This window comes from Dreissena polymorpha, chromosome 13, assembly GCF_020536995.1.
Source record: "Dreissena polymorpha isolate Duluth1 chromosome 13, UMN_Dpol_1.0, whole genome shotgun sequence".
In the NCBI taxonomy this organism is placed as follows: Eukaryota; Metazoa; Mollusca; class Bivalvia; order Myida; family Dreissenidae; genus Dreissena; species Dreissena polymorpha.
This window is the reverse complement of record NC_068367.1, coordinates 50,097,850-50,118,199: the sequence shown is the minus strand read 5'-3', so window position 1 is coordinate 50,118,199 and position 20,350 is coordinate 50,097,850. Positions and strand designations below refer to the sequence as shown.

The 20,350-nt window shown below is 37.5% G+C and overlaps 1 protein-coding gene across 1 annotated transcript; it reads right to left on the bottom strand.

Moving 5' to 3' along the window:
* Nucleotides 1-384: 384 nt before the first annotated feature.
* Nucleotides 385-19,871, bottom strand: LOC127855325 (probable actin-related protein 2/3 complex subunit 2). The gene is made up of 11 exons (XM_052390807.1): nucleotides 19,700-19,871; nucleotides 18,665-18,758; nucleotides 15,320-15,373; nucleotides 14,576-14,621; nucleotides 12,105-12,226; nucleotides 11,660-11,751; nucleotides 9,331-9,424; nucleotides 8,155-8,281; nucleotides 6,276-6,376; nucleotides 1,961-2,058; nucleotides 385-883 (listed from the first exon to the last, which is right to left on the bottom strand). Exons 1-11 carry the CDS (start codon nucleotides 19,771-19,773, stop codon nucleotides 859-861), a joined length of 927 nt encoding a protein of 308 aa, XP_052246767.1. The 5' UTR covers nucleotides 19,774-19,871; the 3' UTR covers nucleotides 385-858.
* Between the last annotated feature and the right edge of the window lie 479 nt (nucleotides 19,872-20,350).

The following is a 20,350-nucleotide window of genomic DNA, read 5'->3' as shown; positions in this document are numbered from 1 at the left end:
CAATATAGCAAAAGTTATTGCAAAATGTTAAAGTTGGCGCAAACAGACCAACAGACAGACAGGGCAAAAACAATATGTCCCCCACTACTATAGTGGGGGACATAAAAAAATGTGACGTTATTTTCTCTCCTGAAAAGTTGGCATTTTGTAGGTACGAGGTTTGAGAACAACAGCAACCATATATTTCAAGTGTATTGAAGGCTAGCGAGATAGGAATGTCCCACCTCCTTGGTCACCTTGTCCACAGACTGACTGATAAACACACAGAATAGCAAAATTCACTAATTTGACATTTAATGGTATAAAAAAATGTACAATTGATAAATTTCTCTCTTCACACTCATTTTAAATTTTATGTCACAATATTGAATAACAAACAAAATAATTAAAATAAATTTAATTTTGTGCATATATCGCATAATAAAGAAAGCACTAGTTGCCTTTACATTATATATATTATGTAAAGCAAAACAAGAAAATGTTTAGTAGCTTTTTCCAATACTGGTACACAATTATAAGACACTCGACTTCATTAACTAAATAAATCTGTGTCAATAGCTTTATATTTCAACATAAGTTATTAATTGCCAGAAAATTTCATGTTTAATACAGAATTGACAGTTTCTTGTACATGTAATATACAATAGTCTATATGGTGACATACAACACTATACAACAATTGTCTATTGAGTAATATACACCACAAGTCTCAAAGATGAACACACTGTAACCGACCACCCCACTGTATGGAGTCTGTTGTGGTGTAGCAAGGTAAAAGGTTGTTCAAGGTTGGGTTGTAATGAAGCCACGTTCAAAGCTGAGAGGTCGCAAATAAATGTTCTAAACAAAAGATTCATCTTATGAAGGTCTGATGGATTTGCCGCTGAAAAAAATCACATTGAAGTATTTTATATTTATACAATTAATGTGTCATTTTTTTAAAATAAAGTGAGCTGTATACAACTCTAACAAACATACTTTATTTATTAAAGTAACATAAATACTCAAAATCAACAAATAAAAATATTTAAAAAATAGCCAAAATTTCAATGCTAGATGTGGAATGGTAACTTAGATTTTTATAGTCGACAATATATTCCTTGTTAATTTTCCCCTACGATATCCGAACATTAACAAGAGAACGCAAACGGACTTCAGGCAGCGTTCGAAGAACTACGTATTGATTAAAACCTCATTGTGCTTCCGAAGCTGCCCAAAGCCAATCTCGCGTTTGCTGGTAAATGCTTGGATATACAGTCCCAGTGATGTACATGTATAAAATAATTATTATGGTCATATCTTACTTTACTTAGTAAGAATATAAGAAACAAAAGCTAACTTGCATAGAGTGGATTCAATTCACTGTGTTAATGTTCCCCCTTAACAACCAATATCATTTTACTTAATTATGTTTCAACCATTAAATTCTCTACATACACATTAAAACATTTACTTTGATTACAAAAGGATACATATTTCCTTAATTCCCCTTCACAAAATGGACAAAATAAAAATAAATTAAACAATATGCACCAAATCATTTTGCTCCAAACGTTTAATAAATTCAAATTCATAGAAAGCCTTTTTCATTGTGAGACATTCTTCCTTGAGTAGAACCAGCACTTTGTTTCTTTAGAGAAAACTTCGGCTCTCATTAACCCTTTCAGTGCGGGAACCGAATTTTAAAGGCCTTTGCAAACAGTTTGGATCCAGATGAGACGCCACAGAACATGGCCTCTCATCAGGATCCAAACTGTTTGCTCTTCTGATAATATTCTTTGAAAAAAATCGAAGAAAATGCTAATTTTAGAAATTCAGCAGACAACATTTTAGCAGACGACAAATTTCCCAGCATGCAAAGGGTTAAAGTCATCAAACCTCTCATTCCAATATAGAAGACTAACTTTAAAGAACACACAATAATTTGAAAATGAGTACCGGTACATTCAGTAAAACTTACGAGAATGTTTTCTTTTCCTTCTTCTTTTCTGGTCGGGCTCGGTTGAGCACACGCAGGAAGTCAGAAGTCTTGGCACGCATCCTCGTGTGAATGTAAGCCTGACAATAACAAAATATGAGCCTTGATCTGGGAAAAAGGGGTTTAATGCATGTAGGCTAAGTGTCGTCCTAGATTACCCTGTGAAATCCGCACAGTCTTATCAGGTACTGCACATTCCATCTTAACTGGATTTTCGCTAACTCTGCCAAGGACGGTCCCAAGCCGGCCCTGAAAAAGGAGGAGGGTTGGGCTTAGGGCTAGCTACCCTACCCTGTTGAAACCTTATTGCTACAGAAGCCCCAAACAGAATAACAACAGACATCACGGACCAGGGGACGTATGACGCCGGAAGGTGAAAGCCAGTGTCAACTGGAAGCCATTAGGCAGGAGACCATCATCTCCACCAGGACCACTACCACCATCGGTACATGGAATGTCGGAACCATGTATGAGACCGAGAAGACAGCACAAGTGGCCGCAGAGATGAGGAAGTTCAACCTGACCATCCTAGGGATCAGTGAATAAAGATGGACTGGCTCTGGGCAGAAGCGACTGACTTCCGGTGAGTTATTGTTGTTCTCGGGGCATGAGCAGGAGGATGCAGCACACACCCAGGGAGTAGCCCTAATGCTTTCCAAGTCTGCACAGAGAGAGCTCATCGGGTGGGAGGCACACGGACCTCGGATCATGACGGCCTCTTTCCTTACAAAGAAGATGAGGATCAACATGGACATAATCCAGTGCTACGCCCCAACAAACCACAGTACAGAGGATGAGAAGGACAACTTCTACAATAGACTGTCAACCATAATACAAGACAGACCAAAGAGAAACATCATTATTCTAATGGGTGACTTCAACGCCAAGATCGGCAGTGACAACCGAGGATATGAGAAGATCATGGGAAAGCAAGGGTTAGGTAAAATGAATGACAACGGGGAGAGATTCGCCGACCTGTGCGCCACAAGTAACCTGGTCATCGGAGGAAGTGTTTTCCACCACAGAAGGATACACAAGGCAACTTGGGTGTCACCAGACCTGTCAACGGAGAACCAGATTGACCACTTGTGCATTGCCACGAGTTTTCGTCGCTCTCTTCAGGATGTGTCAAGCGAGGAACAGACGTTGCTTCGATACATCATCTCCTTGTCGCCCGATTGAAACTAAAGCTGAAGAAGAGTTGGACAGGGGGGCCCATCCAACGCCAACGGTACAACACTGCCACTCTGAAAGACACCAGGAAGCAAAAAGAGTTCAAGGTCACTCTCTCTAACCAGTTCCTGGTCCTAGAGGAGCTGCTTGAAGAAGGGACGATAGAGCAGAAGTGGCAGAATGTGAAAGAAGCAGTGACTTCAACATGCCAAGAAGTACTGGGCCCCAAGTCTTACACCCACAAGGAGTGGATGTCAGCATAGACGCTTCAGAAAGTTGAGGAAAGACGAGAAAAAAAGGCAAGTGTAAACAACAGCAGAACACGAGCCGCAAAAGTGAAAGCACAAGAAGAATTCACCGAAGCAAATAGGAGCGTCAAGTGAAGTATCTGAGAAGACAAGAGGAACTACCTAGAGATGCTTGCAACAGAGGCGGAAGAGGCAGCCTATCAGTACGGAACAAAAGATCTGTACTCCATCACCAAGAGATTAGCAGGAAAGTTTGCCAAGCCAGAGAGGCCAGTCAGGGACAAAAATGGAGGAGTAATACCAGATGATGAAGGGCAGAAGAAGAGGAGGATTGAGCACTTCCAAGAGCTACTCAACAGGCCAGGCCCTGTGAACCCACCGGAGATTCTGCCAGCTACAATCGATATGCCAATCAAATGCTGCACTCCCACAAAGGAAGAGATCATCAGCACCATCAAACAATTGAAGAACGGCAAATCTGCAGGACCTGACAGCATACCCGCAGAAGTGCTTAAGGCTGACATGGAGACCAGTATGGACCTACTACACCCGTCTTCAGCAAGATATGGGAAGAAGAAGAAATCCCAACAGAGTGGAAAGAGGGTTACCTCATCAAGCTTCCCAAAAAAGGGGACAACAGTTCCAGCTCCAACTACCGAGGAATCACGCGGTTGTCCATCCCAGGAAAGGTGTTTAATCACATCCTACTGAACCGAATGAAAGATGCAGTAGACCCGAATCTCCGTGACCAACAAGCAGGCTTCCGAAAGGAGAGATCGTGCACGGATCATATCGCAACCCTGCGCATCATTCTGGAACAATCCCCTGAGTGGAATACGCCGTTGTATGTTAACTTTATTGACTATGAAAAGGCGTTCAACAGCATTGACCGGGAGTCCCTCTGGAGAGTTCTGAGACACTACGGAGTGCCAGAAAAGATCACCAACATCATCAGGAAGTCTTATGAGGGAATGACCTGCAGAATTGTTCACAGCAGACAGCTCACGGATGCCTTTGAAGTGAGAACTGGTGTGAGGCAAGGCTGTTTACTCTCACCTTTCCTGTTCCTGCTGGCCATAGACTGGGTAATGAAGACATCAATGGAGCAGAAGCGAAATGGAATTCAGTGGACACTCTGGGAACAGTTGGAAGACTTTGCCTCTTCTCTCCCACACCCAACATCAGATGCAGAAAAAGACAAACATGGTAGCTGACAACTCAGCTAGACTGGGCCTCACCATCAACAAAGGGAATAGCAAGGTGTTCAGGACCAACGCATCAAACAACACACCCATCACAGTCCAAGGCGAGGCGCTGGAGGAGGTGGACAGCTTCACCTATCTCGGCAGCATTCTGGACAACCAGGGAGGAATGGATGCAGATGTCAGAACACGCATTGGTAAAGCACGAGGAGCCTTCCATCAGCTGAACAACATCTGGGGATCCAGCGTAATTGACATCACCACCAAGATTAGGCTCTTCAATACCATCGTGAAGCCGCTACTCCTCTATGGAGCAGAGACCTGGAGAACCACTGTCACCACCATTAAGAAAATACAGGTCTTCATCAACACCAGCCTCAGGAAGATCCTCAAGATCCGCTGGCCAGACAAGATCTCCAACAAAGAATTATGGAGAAGAACAAACCAGCAGCCAGTTGAAGAAGACATCCTTCAGAGACGTTGGAGGTGGATAGGCCACACCCTTCGCAAGCCTGCATCCAATACGACAAGGCAATCCCTCACATGGAACTCCCAAGGGAAAAGGAAGAGAGGGCGGCCTAGAAACACTTGGCGCAGCGCAGTGACCTGGATGCAGATGCTAAGCAGATGGGCCAAACATGGGGGCAGCTTGAGAGACTCGCCCAGAACCGAGACACCTGGAGGAAGCTGGTTAGCGGCCTATGACCCGATGGGACCACAGGCGAAGATGAGATGATGAGATGAATTTTCGCTCAGAAAAGACTTAATCTAAATTCGATAATAGGAGAAAGTGTCATGCCTAATTAGCCTATGAACACTGCACAGGCTAATCAGGGACTAAACTTAACCCACTTGCATTAAACCCCCTTTTCCCAGAGAGTGGCTCATTTAAGTTGAATGTGAGACTGGTTTGTAACATATTTCTATATCAGATACCCTGGTTTTACACTCCATCCTAGAAAAGTGCAATTAAAAACAAATCTCAGTGAAAATTAAAGATTTTCCACAATAATGAGCCGTGTAAATGGATGGGTGTTTGTGTCAAGGAAAATTAACCTAAAGTGAATGATAATCAATTGAAAAATTCAATGAACTGAAACCATCTGAAAAAATGTGGAAAAAAAAACTGCATAAAACAGCTGTCATTAAAATTGCTTATAAGGTCTTAAGTCTTGCACTTTTCTTGAACAATACTATAGGCTGGATTTTCTTTAAGAATAAACTTCCTGTCATTAAAACTCCATTATAGCTGAGAGTGTCATCCTTCATTAGCCAATGGGGACAGCAGAGGCATATCTGGGACATTACTTTACGCACATGCATTTAGCCTGCTTTTCCAAGAGACCCACTAATACCAAAATACAAGCTGCTAACAGTAACTAAAGAACACAATATAAGCCGTGTTCTGAGAAAACTGGGCATAATGCATGTGCGTAAAGTATCATCCCAGACTAGCTTGTGCAGTCCACACAGACTAATCAGGGATGACACTTTCCTCTTAAATTGGATTTTTGCTAAGAAGAGACTATATTGTAATGAAAAATTTCATAAAAGCGGAAAGTGTTGTCCCTGATTAGCCTGTGCGGACTGCACAACACTAACAAATGCATTATGCGCTGTTTTCTCAGAACTGACTCATATGTTAACATATCGCCATCTACAGCCTGTACTGACCTTTGAGCACTTGATGTGATAGTGCAGATAGTCCCTCAGCGTGTGTATAAGGTTGATGGTGTTGTCTTTGGCACTGGGGGCAGTATGGCGGGGGAACAGAACTGAACAGCAAACAACAACAGCTCTGGGATTAGTTAGTGTCCTTAAGTGTACAAACATAATAAAAACTGACAACAGTAATGAGTACTGTCATACAAAACTGATGCAAATAATACTTTTACAATTTCATCATAATCATAAGTTTTTATTTTTCACGAATTCAAAATTTTATTCAGTAAGGTAAAGTTTGGCCCTTTGCTAACCTTTAGATCATTTTCTTTATTTACATTAATATTCTAAGTAAGTTATATTATACAGAGCATTGGTTACAGATGCTTAATAATTTTGCACAGACTTTCATAAGCCTGGTCCTGTTTAATGCAGAAACAAATCATTCTTTTGGACACCATTAGTTACATCGTACATGGTATTTTAAATATGTCTCTGTAGTTTTTTGCCATACAAGACAGGGCCCTCAATCCATTTTAGGGGAAGTGTGTTGCTACCCTCATGAGGGGGAATTTTTGCGGTGTTTCCCTTTTTGGGGGATTTTGTTACTTACTCTGTCATTATTACATTTGTACATGTTTGTACTATATTCATTTCTTTTTTCATAATTAAGTATGTTCGACAAGATTAAATTGAAATAGATTTGAGATATAATAATCATGAGACACATCTTTAAAAAAAAATAAAAAAAATTAAATCAAGGGGAATTTTTTCCCCGAAAAAGGGGGAAAAGATTACTTTTCAGGTGGGGGACTGCACCTGAAATTCGGCCGCAGATTTGATAGATTGAGGGCCCTGCAAGAGCAATCCTTGAGTTAGGTAATTGGGAATTACATATATCCCGTACAGCATCAGTTACTGGTACTTCCAGTCTAAAAATACCTTTCACGGATTTCTTGTAATTGATTTCACTTAAAAACTAGAGCTTTGTCACAGACGTGACGTATACTCCCACGTGCCGCATTGACACAGACTATTTTGCATGCTGTCTTCACAAAACATGAGAATCAAATTTATGGCGATTTTTAAGAATTATAATGCCATTATCATTTATGGCCATTTCGACCTTTGAACTCTTGAATTCTTTCGCATGACATGCTGACCAAATTTATGGCCATTTTTTTGCTTTTGAACTCCCATGTGTGACCTAGACCTTGGAGTTATCGACATAATTCTTTTGCATGACACATCGTCCAATGATTGTGAACAAAAGTACCAGGTATTTTAAAAAAAAACACAATAAATGACATAGTTATGGCCCGGACAAGATCATTTATCGACCGACCGACTGACAGACAGACAAAGTGACTCCTATATAGCCCCCATTACCAATGGTAATGGGGGTATAATAACCAAAAATAAAACTTACAAAATAACATAAAACATTCATCCTGACAATTTTGTTAGTTTATCAGCCATTGAAATATACCCATACATGTAGTGTATCTGCCATCAAAATATATCCATAGTGTATCAGTCATTGAAATATATATCCATAATGTAGTGGCCATCAAAATATATCCATAGTGTATTAACAATACCGAATTATTGTGTCTAGCTTTTAGACAAGCTCCATCACAACATCACTATAAAATGTATTCAGCTCAGACTTAGCTTTAAACTACAGCATTACACCGATGAAAATCAAAATTCTGATATAACAATTCACATTGGTCAAATATTATGTTAAGACTTATAACAACAATTCTTATTGGTCAATATATTATGTTTAGACTAACACACAAATTCTGTTTGGTCAATTTTATTATGTTGAGACTTGACATTTTGAACTTATGAACTTATTGGGCCACTACAATAGGAAGCCACACACCAAATGTGATGTATCCAATGTTGTCGCCAGTTCGTGCGTCTGTGCCGGCGAGCTCTGATGGTGGATCTTTGTGACTAAAGAGCACCTGAGGGGCCTGCTGGAAGTTGCGACGACCTTCCTTGAACTCCTGGGTAACCACAGCAACAATGTATACAATAACTACGGTTATATAGAGCAGAAAACAATGTTGGAAACAAACAGCTACCTGGGTAATATATATTTGTGTATGTTATCAGTACTTAGTAGAATTGACCTGATTATCAGGAGCAGGATTAAAATTCAAACAAGACTATTGCGAACCAATATATGTCCCCTACCGAGTCCACCATTGTCAGAATTTTTTTTATTTGTTGCCATAGCAACCGTAATTTTTGACATATGAACAAAAGAAATGACGTGCATAATGTCCATATTGCCATCCATCCATGTATCAAGTTTCATGAAAAAATATGAAGAACCTTTTTAAGTTATCGCAGGATCCAGAAAAGTGTGACGGACTGACAGACACACAGAGTGCAAACCATATGTCCCCTCCCGTGAAACCAGTAGAGGACAAACAACAACAAGAGATGTGTTGGTCAGAAACACAATACTGTGCTGCTTTGATACATTTTTTTTTTACTTTTGACCTTGAAGGATAACTTGACCTTGAACTTTCACCACTCAAAATGTGCAGCTCCATGAGATACACATGCATGCCAAATATCATGATGCTATGTGAAGGGACATAGAAGTTATGAGTATTTTTTTTTTGAAACCTTAATGCAAAACCTAAACGCTAAGTGTGACAGAAGGACAGACAGACGGATGGTCCGATCACTATATACCCTCCTTCGGGAGCATAAAATGTTATAACAACCTTTATAATTTCTTCTTAAATTGCTTATGGGTACTAGGTCAAAGGGTTTATCATTACTTATCAGTACAGGAGGACTGACCAGGTAGATCTTTGTAACCATGTTATTTGAAAAAAAAAATATATATATTTTAAAATAACAGGAAGTAAAGATGATCTTCCTTGAACTATTGGTAACAATTTCAAGAAATAGCACGATTTGAAAATTATTTATGTTGTGGTGAAAACAAAATTCAGTTTAAAAGATGCAGAAAAGTACATATCATTTTAAAAAGAACAATATCCAAATTATACAAATGAAAATAAACAATTGCATGTACCTGCATAAATACTTTTCCTATGACAACATCATCATCATCCTTGAATATGGTACTGAAGATAACTGTAACTCTGTCCCCCAATGCTTCCACATACCTGCAGAAAAAACATAGGGCACATATTTATATTATATATGGGCCATGATCTGTGAAAAGGGGATTTAATGCATGTGCGTAAAGTGTCAACCCAGATTAGCCTGTGCAGTCTGCACAGGCTAATCAGGGATGACACTTTCTGATTTTATATTTTTCGCTTCAAGAAAGACTTTTCTTACCAAAAATCAAGTTTAGGCAAAAAAGTGTCGTCCCTGATTAGCCAGTACAGACTTCACAGGCTAATCTGTGACGACACTTTACGCACATGCATTAAACACCCTTTTCCCAGACGCGGCTCATATAAATGTAATTTGACCTCACACAAACATATGTCACATTTTGAAATTCACATTTGACACTTAACAGTTTTAAGGCATTGAAATCAGAGCTCTGCAGGGTTGCCACCAACCTGATAAAATAAAATTCCCTGACTTTTCACTGACTTTTCCCTGACCAAATCTTGGTTTTCACTGACTAATTTCGCGACATATTCAGCCGCCTCCTCCCCATACAGCAGACCAAATCCACTCATTGAATGTTATTTTATTCTTTAACATATAATATTTAACAAATAACAAAGCAGTTCTACTTGTACACTAAACTATGCATGATGCAATGCTTTATAGCAAATACCACAAAACCAAAAATAAAAAAGTTATGCATAATAATTATGATCAGAGCTTGTTTTCCCATGTTTTCTAGCGTAAAGGAACCACCACCACATATAAGACAGCGTGATTTGTTTTCATTTTTAGAGTTTTTGCCAACCCATGATGAAAACTCCGGGTCTTTTAGCCAACAATAATTAAATAATGTCTGTTTACTCATGCTGGTAATATGTTTATCTAAAATGTTTTTGAAATTGTATTAAATCTGAAATTAGAAGAGAAAATCAATCTGTGATCTGTGATATATAGTATGTTAATACATGAAAATCATGCAGTTAGGAGCAGAAGCAGGTCTTCTTGATAACTGAAATAAATAACCAAAGTTAGTATAGCTCTTTCATGCTGTCATCTCTAATGATCCTGCAAAGCCTTTCAGCCTTCACGGATACAAAAAATGAATCAAAGATGAAAAAATAGATAAATTTACATGTTTGAACATGCTTTACACATGGTAATGTTTATGTACATAGAAATAGTCAAAACATTTCAAATAAAAAATATACTGTTAAATCTGCTAAAACAAATGATACCTGAAGACTGCCATAGCCACTAAATAACTTATGCATCGACCCACAATTGTATTTTTCCCTGTCTTTTCCCTGACATTTTTGAAATTTCAATTTTCACTGACCATTTTTTTAAATTCCCTGACTTTTCACTGACCTTGAACAAAATTCAAATTTTCCTGACTTTTCAAGTTAAGAGGCAACTCTGCTCTGAATTGGAGGCAGACATGCCACAGAAAATCAGGGGTGTCAATTGGCCAAAATCTAAAATCCTGAAAATAGGCCTATCGTTTGGGGGCCAGAGCAAAAAGGGGTTAATAATTCATGTAACTTTGTTTACTATTGTATGTTTCTTTGTAAACAATATGTCAAAGTAAAATAATTTGTGTTTAAGATGACATTTTGTAATAATAATCTTAAAATTCCAGAAAAAATCCCCTGATTTATATCAAAATCAAAATTGGTCCTTAAGGGCCAAAATCCTGATTTCAGGAATAATCCTGAACTTTGACGCCTCTGGAAAATGTTCATGTAATCATCAAAAATGGACCTATCTCAACAATTTTAAAGTTCACAAGAATATTTGCTTTTGTGCAATTTATCCAAGTAATAATGAAACAAATGCTTTTTCATTCTATAGCAGTAGCACACTATCGGCTATATTCTCTCAGAAAAATTCCAGAAGTTCATTGAGTTTATCCCTAGAACAAAATTCATCCCTCCAAAAATGTGTTTTTCACTTGCTACTTTTTACCATAATTGAAAGCTAGGTCCCCTTCTGTCTTCCCAGAGATCAATCCCTTTCCTGCTCAAATACGAATTTTGACATAATTGTATTCCCTTTAGAAATCAAATATAATCAATTGAAGACCTTTCTTACTAGATTCCAGTTTTTAAGGCTTCATTTCCAACCTTTAGGTACTGATGAGCAGCAAACAGCATAAAACCTTAAAAGACTGCAAGTTACTTGCAGGCTGTTCTGGTTTTATACTGGTTGCATACAGCCATTTTCACTTTGCGTCTGAGCAGGCATGGGTTTACAACACCACAGACTCAACTCACATGGTCTCTTCCTCTCTATACTGCACAACGGCCCGTTCTGACTTGGGCGGGGCTGTTCCTTTCTTCTTGGCAGCCTCAATGTCTGCCTGGATCTGGTAACACACAAAACACACTGGCTCTCAAAAATCCTCGGGCCGTAGATATAAGGGTATACAAGATGAGAAACTTCTGTGAAAAAATGTCTCAATTTTTCCAAATAGCAAACCATGAAAAATTATGAAGGAGCGGTGCTTTAAAATAAATATTTTGACACTAGACATAGATTACTATAGTGAGATATTTTTTGCATTTAAAAGAATCAATTCCTTGATAGTTCTTGGTGTCTGGAAAGATCTAAAAATTGCTCGAGTCGTAGGGATCGAACACCGACCTCCTGGTGGCCAAGCGGACACCATATCCACTATGCAATGATTTTACATACACAATTTTATTTATAAGTGTTTACCTTGAAGTATTTCTCAAATACTGATGCAAAGCAGTTCCTCTTGAGGAGGGAAGTCTTCTTCACCAGTTCCTCCCAGTTTGGTGGAATGTTCTCCAGGTCAAACAGCACTGTCACGTTGTATCCTAGGAAACACAATATGCTCCAATGATTATCAGGCAAGGTTTACATTTCATTTTGGGGATGCCATCCACAACCCTGGGCTTGGCAAATTGATGTGTATCTTTCATAAAAAGGAACTTAGTGAATAAAATCGTAATACATTTGCTTAACACAATTATATATACCAGATATATCAGATGCTATAGATTTACAATCCCTGTTCAAGAAAATGTTATTATACAGATAAAATGTAAGACATTTCATGGATTTTTTAATTTTAAAGGTACATGTATCTACAAATGTGTCTGTAGGACATGGATGCCTCCTAATTGCTTTTGTATGAAAACTCTTTTAATGTCAGAAAAACTTAATAAACTGCCCAAGTTAACACTCTTGTTAATACGTTTTTTAAAGTTTCACCCATCTAGTAGCAATAAGTTTTATTTGAGGCTCAAAACAAGTTAAACAAAAAAAAGCAAATTTGTTGAATTGAAATCCCCCGCCTATATACTTCTGGACACAAAAAGTTGCCTGGACGGATGGACAGTGCCAACATGTATCATCCTCTTATCCATATATATACTGCTACCAAGTTTCAATGGAATTCGTCAAAGCACTTCCAAGATATGGCTCCGAACACACAAAAAAGCATTTTTTCAAGATACAAAGGGCCATCACTCCGTTATTATCCAATGGCGTACAATGCCATTTAGCGTGCATCATCCTCTTATCCATATATATACCCAAGTTTCAATGAAATCCGCCAAAGCACTTCCAAGATATGGCTCGGACACAAAAGTGCCGGATGGACGGAAAGACGGACGGACGGAAAGACGGAAGGACGAACAACGCCAAAACAATATCCCTCCGCCTATGGCGAGGGATAAAAAGGTGGCTACAAAAGGGACAATAACTCAAAAATATCCTTACAAAAATATAGAGGTGCGCAGCTTCACTTGGCGATTAATATTTTTGGTATTTTCAGCATTCTATGAGCACACTTTTTTAGTTAAGGGCAAAACATTTAAATAATGATTATATATAAAAAAGGGACAAAAACTCAGGTTGTAATGAAAACATCAAAACCAAAACAGATAGATGTGCAAGTCAACATACGGGTTTATATGTTTTAACCCCCAAGTTACGCACTACAAAAGTTAAAATAGTAATTTTATGCTGAAACAGGTTCTATAAAAATATGCATGAACCAAACAATGCAGATGTGCAGCCTTACATGCAGAGTTTCATCCCGCTTAGTCTAGCACCAAAACTATTTGAGACACACAAAATTACACAAATGAAAGGACGGAAGGACAGAAATGACAGATGGACAAATGCAAATGTACATGCCTCACATCCAAATACAGATAGGGAATATAAGACACTATTCCAGGAAGATTTTGGATGCAAAAAAACAACATATATCATTGCAGTGTGTCTTTTTTACCTTTTTTTTTTTGGAGGGGGGCCTTCAATTGGGAGTTTGTAGGTCCCATTTGGGAAAAACATGTACTTGTTTTCCATTGGTAATGGGGACAAATACCGTCCCTGAATTTCAATGAAAAACAAGCGATGTGTTTGTCAGAAACACAATGCCCCCTATTGCGCTGCTTTGAAGCCATAAATATGACCTTTGACCTTGAACAATGACCTTAACCTTTAGCCACTCAAAATTTGCCGCTCCATGAGATGCACATGCATGCCAAATATGAAGTTGCTATCTTCAATATTGCAAAAGTTATAAAACTTTAACCAAGGTTAAAGTTTTGGGACACACACATACAATGACTGACTGACACAATGACAGACAGACAGACATGACAAAAACAATATACCCCCGATCATTCGATCCGGGGGCATAAAAAACACTGAATTGATATCACAGAAAACAGTATTATTGTGTAGCATGGGACACCCCTGTGAGTGAAAGTGTGCTTTGTCAACAAAAGCCAAGCGCTATAACCCTCCAAGAATGCAATATTTGTTTGATCATACACAAACAAAGACCTTATCAACTACGTGTAACAATTCACTTTTACTGCTGTGCCTAATTCCCAAACTTTTATATAGAGCACCATTTAAATGCTGATGCCTATCACTTTGATCTCACTTTCGTAATGTTGTCTTTGCCAGTAATAATGAACTATGATATTTCAAAAATACTATAATGTTATGTTATGAACTGAAGGATGAGGTGTTATGATTGCAATAATAGACGGTCATGTTTTATGTGAAGGCTGCACACTGCCTGGTGAGGTGTCATGAGCGGCAGGGGCAAAGTTGCATAAATTAAAGGACTTAAACTGACAATCCACAGACTTCGGACCATTCATTGACTAATTTGTTCAATAAATAAGACTTTTTATACAAACCATCCTCTGGAGATGTGAGAATTTCTGCATACTCTCTTTTGATCAACTGCAAATACAAATACCCAATCAAATTCTGTTCTTCCCTCAACTAATTTAACTGAATATAATACTACAGAAAACCATAACTGTCAGAACTGCTTGCTTTTTTTGCCTTTTTCTTAAAGCATAGCATGATGCCTTATTTTTATTTCATTCAAAGGTTGTTTTCTTACTGGAATTTTAATAACTTAATAAAAATTAAAGCAGAATTTTATTAAAACTTGAATGGTCGATTGTTCACGTTCGAATATTACATTATTTGGCTGTAATCCTATAAATAAACAGAGAGGGGAATATTCTCAAACTTGTAATTGTTAATATGATAGATATTGGTCTTATTTGTTGTAAAAGTGTATATTATCAAACTGATAATTTACTAATAAATTTTTTAAAAAGCTAATAAGAATACAGATATATAACCAACACTGTTTGTTTAAAAACAATAATATTATTTGCGTCCTATACGTTTACAACTAGTTCAGTTGGGCACACTGACGGACGAATCATGAACCAGGTACTGTTACTTTACTTGTCATAGTCAACATTTTTGTTGTCAGCAAAGAAATAAGCCAATTGTTTCCACTTATTTAAATGTCATATTTTGGGACATTGAAGATTGACAGCAAAACCTCTAGCTTAAATGTCACTTTAAGACTACATTATTTCACAGGGATAGTTTTCTCTGTAAAAAAACTCCATTCTCACCTCGTCTGCACCGTGGCCCTGCAGATCCTTGTAGAAATGCAGAGATATACTGACCTGAAATACAGAGATATACTGACCTGAAATACCGAGATTTATTATATACCTGTTTGATGCTTTTAACAAAATACAGGTTGTATCAATCGTTGAAATAAAAAATCCCGTATTACACTACTCGCTGTTTCCAATTCCGTATTACCATACTAGCCGGACTACTTCGACCCATTTAATTACATGTAAGTGTTGTCGCTGAGCTGACTGTAATGGTGTATCAGGCACAACACCAGTGCTCACACTGGCCTCAAGAAAATAATAGCCATAATTTTTTCCTTAAAAAAAATAATAGCCAAAACAGACGCTGACTTTTCCGCAAAATGGTACTGAAGAAAAAAAGAAAAAAAAAGAATCTCTTTTTGTCTATGTTTTATCAAATGTATATAATGGATTCAAGTTATAATATATACTTAAAAACAAGCATAATATCAGTGTCATCTTCTTATAAAATATTATCATGGCTTTACAATAAGAAAACAATCAAGGTTGTGGGTGTGACTTGACAAACCAGACATCAGCTACAGTTACATACATATATACTTTAAAACAAAAAGATAAATACTTTTATTAAAGTACCGGTACTATTACTAAAATAAGAATACAGCCCTTTCAAGTTGTTAATTTTTTAAAGTCTGTCTAGGTGCAAGTTCTGGTTAGAACAATACGATTTATATGGTCAACTAGACCATCCGTCATTCTATAAAAATGTTATAAAATCGATGATCCGTACGGTATCCTAAAACTACTGTCCGAAAACATGTTGAGATACCCCTTTTGCACATGAAATAAAATATGCATATCGTTTGACTGCAGAAAACTAAAACCCGTAACCTTGCGAATACGCAATTATGAAATATTGTTTTAAAATGTTATATTGCAGTGCTTTACTTAACTCAAAGATACTTAATTTAAAATTGTGAGATGGCGGACATTTGCAACATGCTTAGAATTGTACAGTTTTCAGAAAGTAGCGAAAGCGTGCAACATTGCAAAACTCAAGTTTTTATACTACTTACCTTTGAGAAGTGTCGAATGTTTTAAACGTTTATTAGTATTTTGAGCAACAAAAACACATTAATTATAGAAAAATAACAAAATCGGCTTCTTTATTATAAAGAAACATTAAAGCAGACGACAATTATCGCCCGCTGACTTTAAATGAACACCTAACCAGGGCTTGCACTAAGAAATAAATTTTGGAAGTCCTGACTTCCTGCCCTTTACTTATGGAAGTCCCACTCAAAAATGTTGGAAGTCCAAACAACTTTAATGTTGATGTTAACGGAATATCAACTGCATATATGATCACAAACTCTTCCCATCCATTTTGGGTCATTTTAATTCTGTGAAAGTAACTAGATATATCATGTAACAAGGCGGAGACTACCCTAGGCTTTAAAAATAGAGAGAAGTTTGGAAAATCAGGGTATAAGTTTGTGCAAACAATATCGACTTAAAAGACAAAACATGTTAATTTCAAAACTTTTATTATTTCTATCATTTTACTATGTTCATTCTAAAAACAATAAATTCTCAATAAAATCTACTTAATCATAACACATTTAAGTCATTCAACACATTTAAGTAATTTGAGATATGTGCGGTTGCACCTTTTCATCACATATTTATTGTCATTTTATTATCCTCATCCCTATGACTGCATTTGCAACAAAACACAATCTTAATGAATGGTCATGATGGAGCATCTAGCATATCAATTACTGTTTATCCGAATACTATACATGTCCGAAATATGTACACTTAATAAATGCCTTACCAGTTTAACTTAAATAATCCAAACTTTCCATGTTGTTATTTGGTTTAACAAACCTTATCAAATGTTTGTCAAATCCATTTAATGTTTTCTCCATTATTGAACTAACCTTACTTGTAATTTGAATCACCACTTTAAACTGAATGCGGGTTGAATGTTACAATAGGTCAGCCATTTGCAATGTCGAAGGTCATGACGTAGCAATTTAATTTTACTCGGATAATTTATATCTAATCCAGGAAATGTGTTTTCTGAATGTTTCTGACTAGTAAAATGACTTGTTAGTATAGAAAATGAACTGTGATTCCAGTTTATATAAGATGGTTATTACTCGTAATTATCGGTGGATTAACAAACTGAGAAAACGCGCGGGATCTAATACGGTAGTGAATCGATGTAATTAATTAAACTTTGATCAGTTTTGTTTTTCTTTAATTATTTTTGCCGTCTTTCTTTTATCGTGCCGTCTGCCCAAAACCAGCAGTTATCTCCTAATCATTAGATTACGGCACGCGCAAAGAGGCACGAGTGTGTTGTTAAAGCAACCAATATTAAGTGACTGCTTTGTTGTAACGGTCAATTTGCGATCCGCGCGGGGGGGGGGGGGGGGGGGGGGGGGGGGGGGTAACCGTTAGATAAACAACACACAATAAACTTGATAATCACCTGCGGGCGGTAGCAAATATAAGGAGGCGGAGTTTAGACTGATCGAGACGTGTGCAAAACACATTGAGTCGGCAGAAAGCAGTGTTGATTGAAGTGTTATTTTAATCGACAACTTACGTCACGGGTTGCTATTTTCGGCGTATGACCAATTTTAAGGAAGTACAGTGGACGTCATGGGGTTTTGTTATCGGCGTATGGAAACAATTATCGGGCGTAATATACGGCCGTACGCCGCTTAGTGCAAGCCCTGCCTAACAGTTACCGATAATTGGTAAAGCACTGGGAGATTAAAGACGTTTTTTCCGAATTATATCACTTCTGTCAGACACTGATTGAGATAAACGCTCTAGGCAACGATGTCGCAGAAGTTATTGACGCGTGTATGACAATACATAGGGTTGAGTGTGTACACAGGTAATCACGTTATCGATTTTTCCTGCTTGATGGCCCTATTTACAGGCGTTTCGCATTCGCCGGAAAACTTGTAGAGGCAAATTTATTTTTGATGAAGGCGGATAAAATAATCGCCATTTTTTCTAGACAATTAAAAAAAAAAAATAGCCAGTTGGAGTAAATAATTGCCATTGGCGATAATGTCTGGTAGCAGCCTGAGCACTGCGACACCATTACACACATGCATTAACTTGTCTTAAGCCTGCTTTATAAAATGAAAAGTATAACTTATTGTTCCTTCTACACAGTCTCTTAAGTAAATTGTTTTAAGAAAGATAAAACAATAGTTTATGATACCCTTTTGTTAGTTGAAACAAACAACAAAAATGGAAAGCATTTCTTACCAAACGCAACTCAAATGTCACTTTTCATTAATGCTCATGACAAGTCATAGAACTTACTCTGATCTTGCTTTTCTCGCTATTGGGGTTGGAAATGTGGAACAAGACCCCGTCAAAATCTGCCACAGTCACATCAACAGTGTCTGGTTTGTTACTGAAATGGCCAGGTGATAGTGTATTTAACCCTTGGCAGTGGCTAGCCGTACGGCCCTGTAAGAGCCAAAAGGCTTGCCATACGGCCCCGTATGGCTAGCCTATTGGCTAGTCGTACAGCTCTGTACGTATAGCCTTTCCTATGGGGATTGTCTAGCCGTACGGCTTAATAAAGTATAGAATTGTCATTCAGTGCTGTTTATCTGTAATAAGTTGTTTAAGCTCATAAAAGTACACAAATTCTTCATCTGTTTTGGCTTCCTTTCATGTAATACGGTTTCTAATTTGATTCTTTAATAAGTCGACGTTCCTAAGAAAGGTGTGAAAAACTGTTTTAATGAGTTGCGGCATCGATATTATGAAATTCAATGACGGCAGCCGTCAAAGGTAGGTCTTAGAAATCGAGTTACACAAATAATTTAATTCGGTTTCTAATTTCTAATGGGAAGACATTTCGGAATTTCATGATCTAAGTAGCTAAAACAAATGCACTGATTATCTTGCCGGACGTTCATATAGCGAAAAACAATTATCTAATCTGCCTCCGTGGTAGCACACAATTTTAAGCACATGTATTAGCACGTTTTCTCATGATGCATGGCAAAGAAATCTGCATGTAGATCAATTAATAATCAATATATTTATTTGTTATAACAGCCGTATAGGAAACGCTATACGTACAGATCCATACGACTAGCCACTGCCTTAACCCTTTACAGTAAAGTTTACCACTCGGACACGCACTTTGACACATTTAAAGTTTCTTTGAAAATCAAATTAAATTAAAGACGTTTCTAATTCAAGTTTTAAATGCTCCATTTCAAACTATAAGGTACAGATGAGCAGCAAACAGTATTGTACAAACTGCGAGTTACTCAATGAGGAAATGAATTACACGGAAGTGATGGATATTAACAGGTTTGATTGAATGTATACAATTACCCATCTAAAGCATTTTTGATCTTATTTGTGAGAGTTTCCTCCACAATCCGATTGTGAATTTCTAGCAAAATCATTGTCAATAACCCAGATAAACTTGCACAGAAACTTAAAGTTATGAGTGACACTTCCACCGGGGTGTGAAGAAACCGGAAGTAAAGTCTTCACAGAACACGATGTTACACGCGGTTTGATTGGTTGTTATAAATGGTTACAATACACATACATATTGTAGCTCGATTGGTCATGGTCACATAACCCCAAACCGGAACTCCTGTTTACAGGGTTACAGGGTCATAACGAACAACACATTTTGAATAAGAATACGAATATTTATTTTTTGCAGTCAAAGGCCACCAGCCCATAATACAGACAGTGCAATTTCATTATTATATAAAATAAACTCAGTAGTTAAAGAATACATTGCGATTGCCTGTTCAAAAATATATCAGGATTTGCTTGCATTTTATTGTCTGAGAACCATTTTATTAAGGATATATTGCCACTTTCTAAGGTAGATATAACTATATCAAAATTATGATGGGCAAACGATAAGGTATTATCATCAGCATAATTGTACAGATTACTCTTTTGTTCAAAATTGAAAATGTCATTGATGAATATATTAAAAAGGACGGGGCCTAATATTGAGCC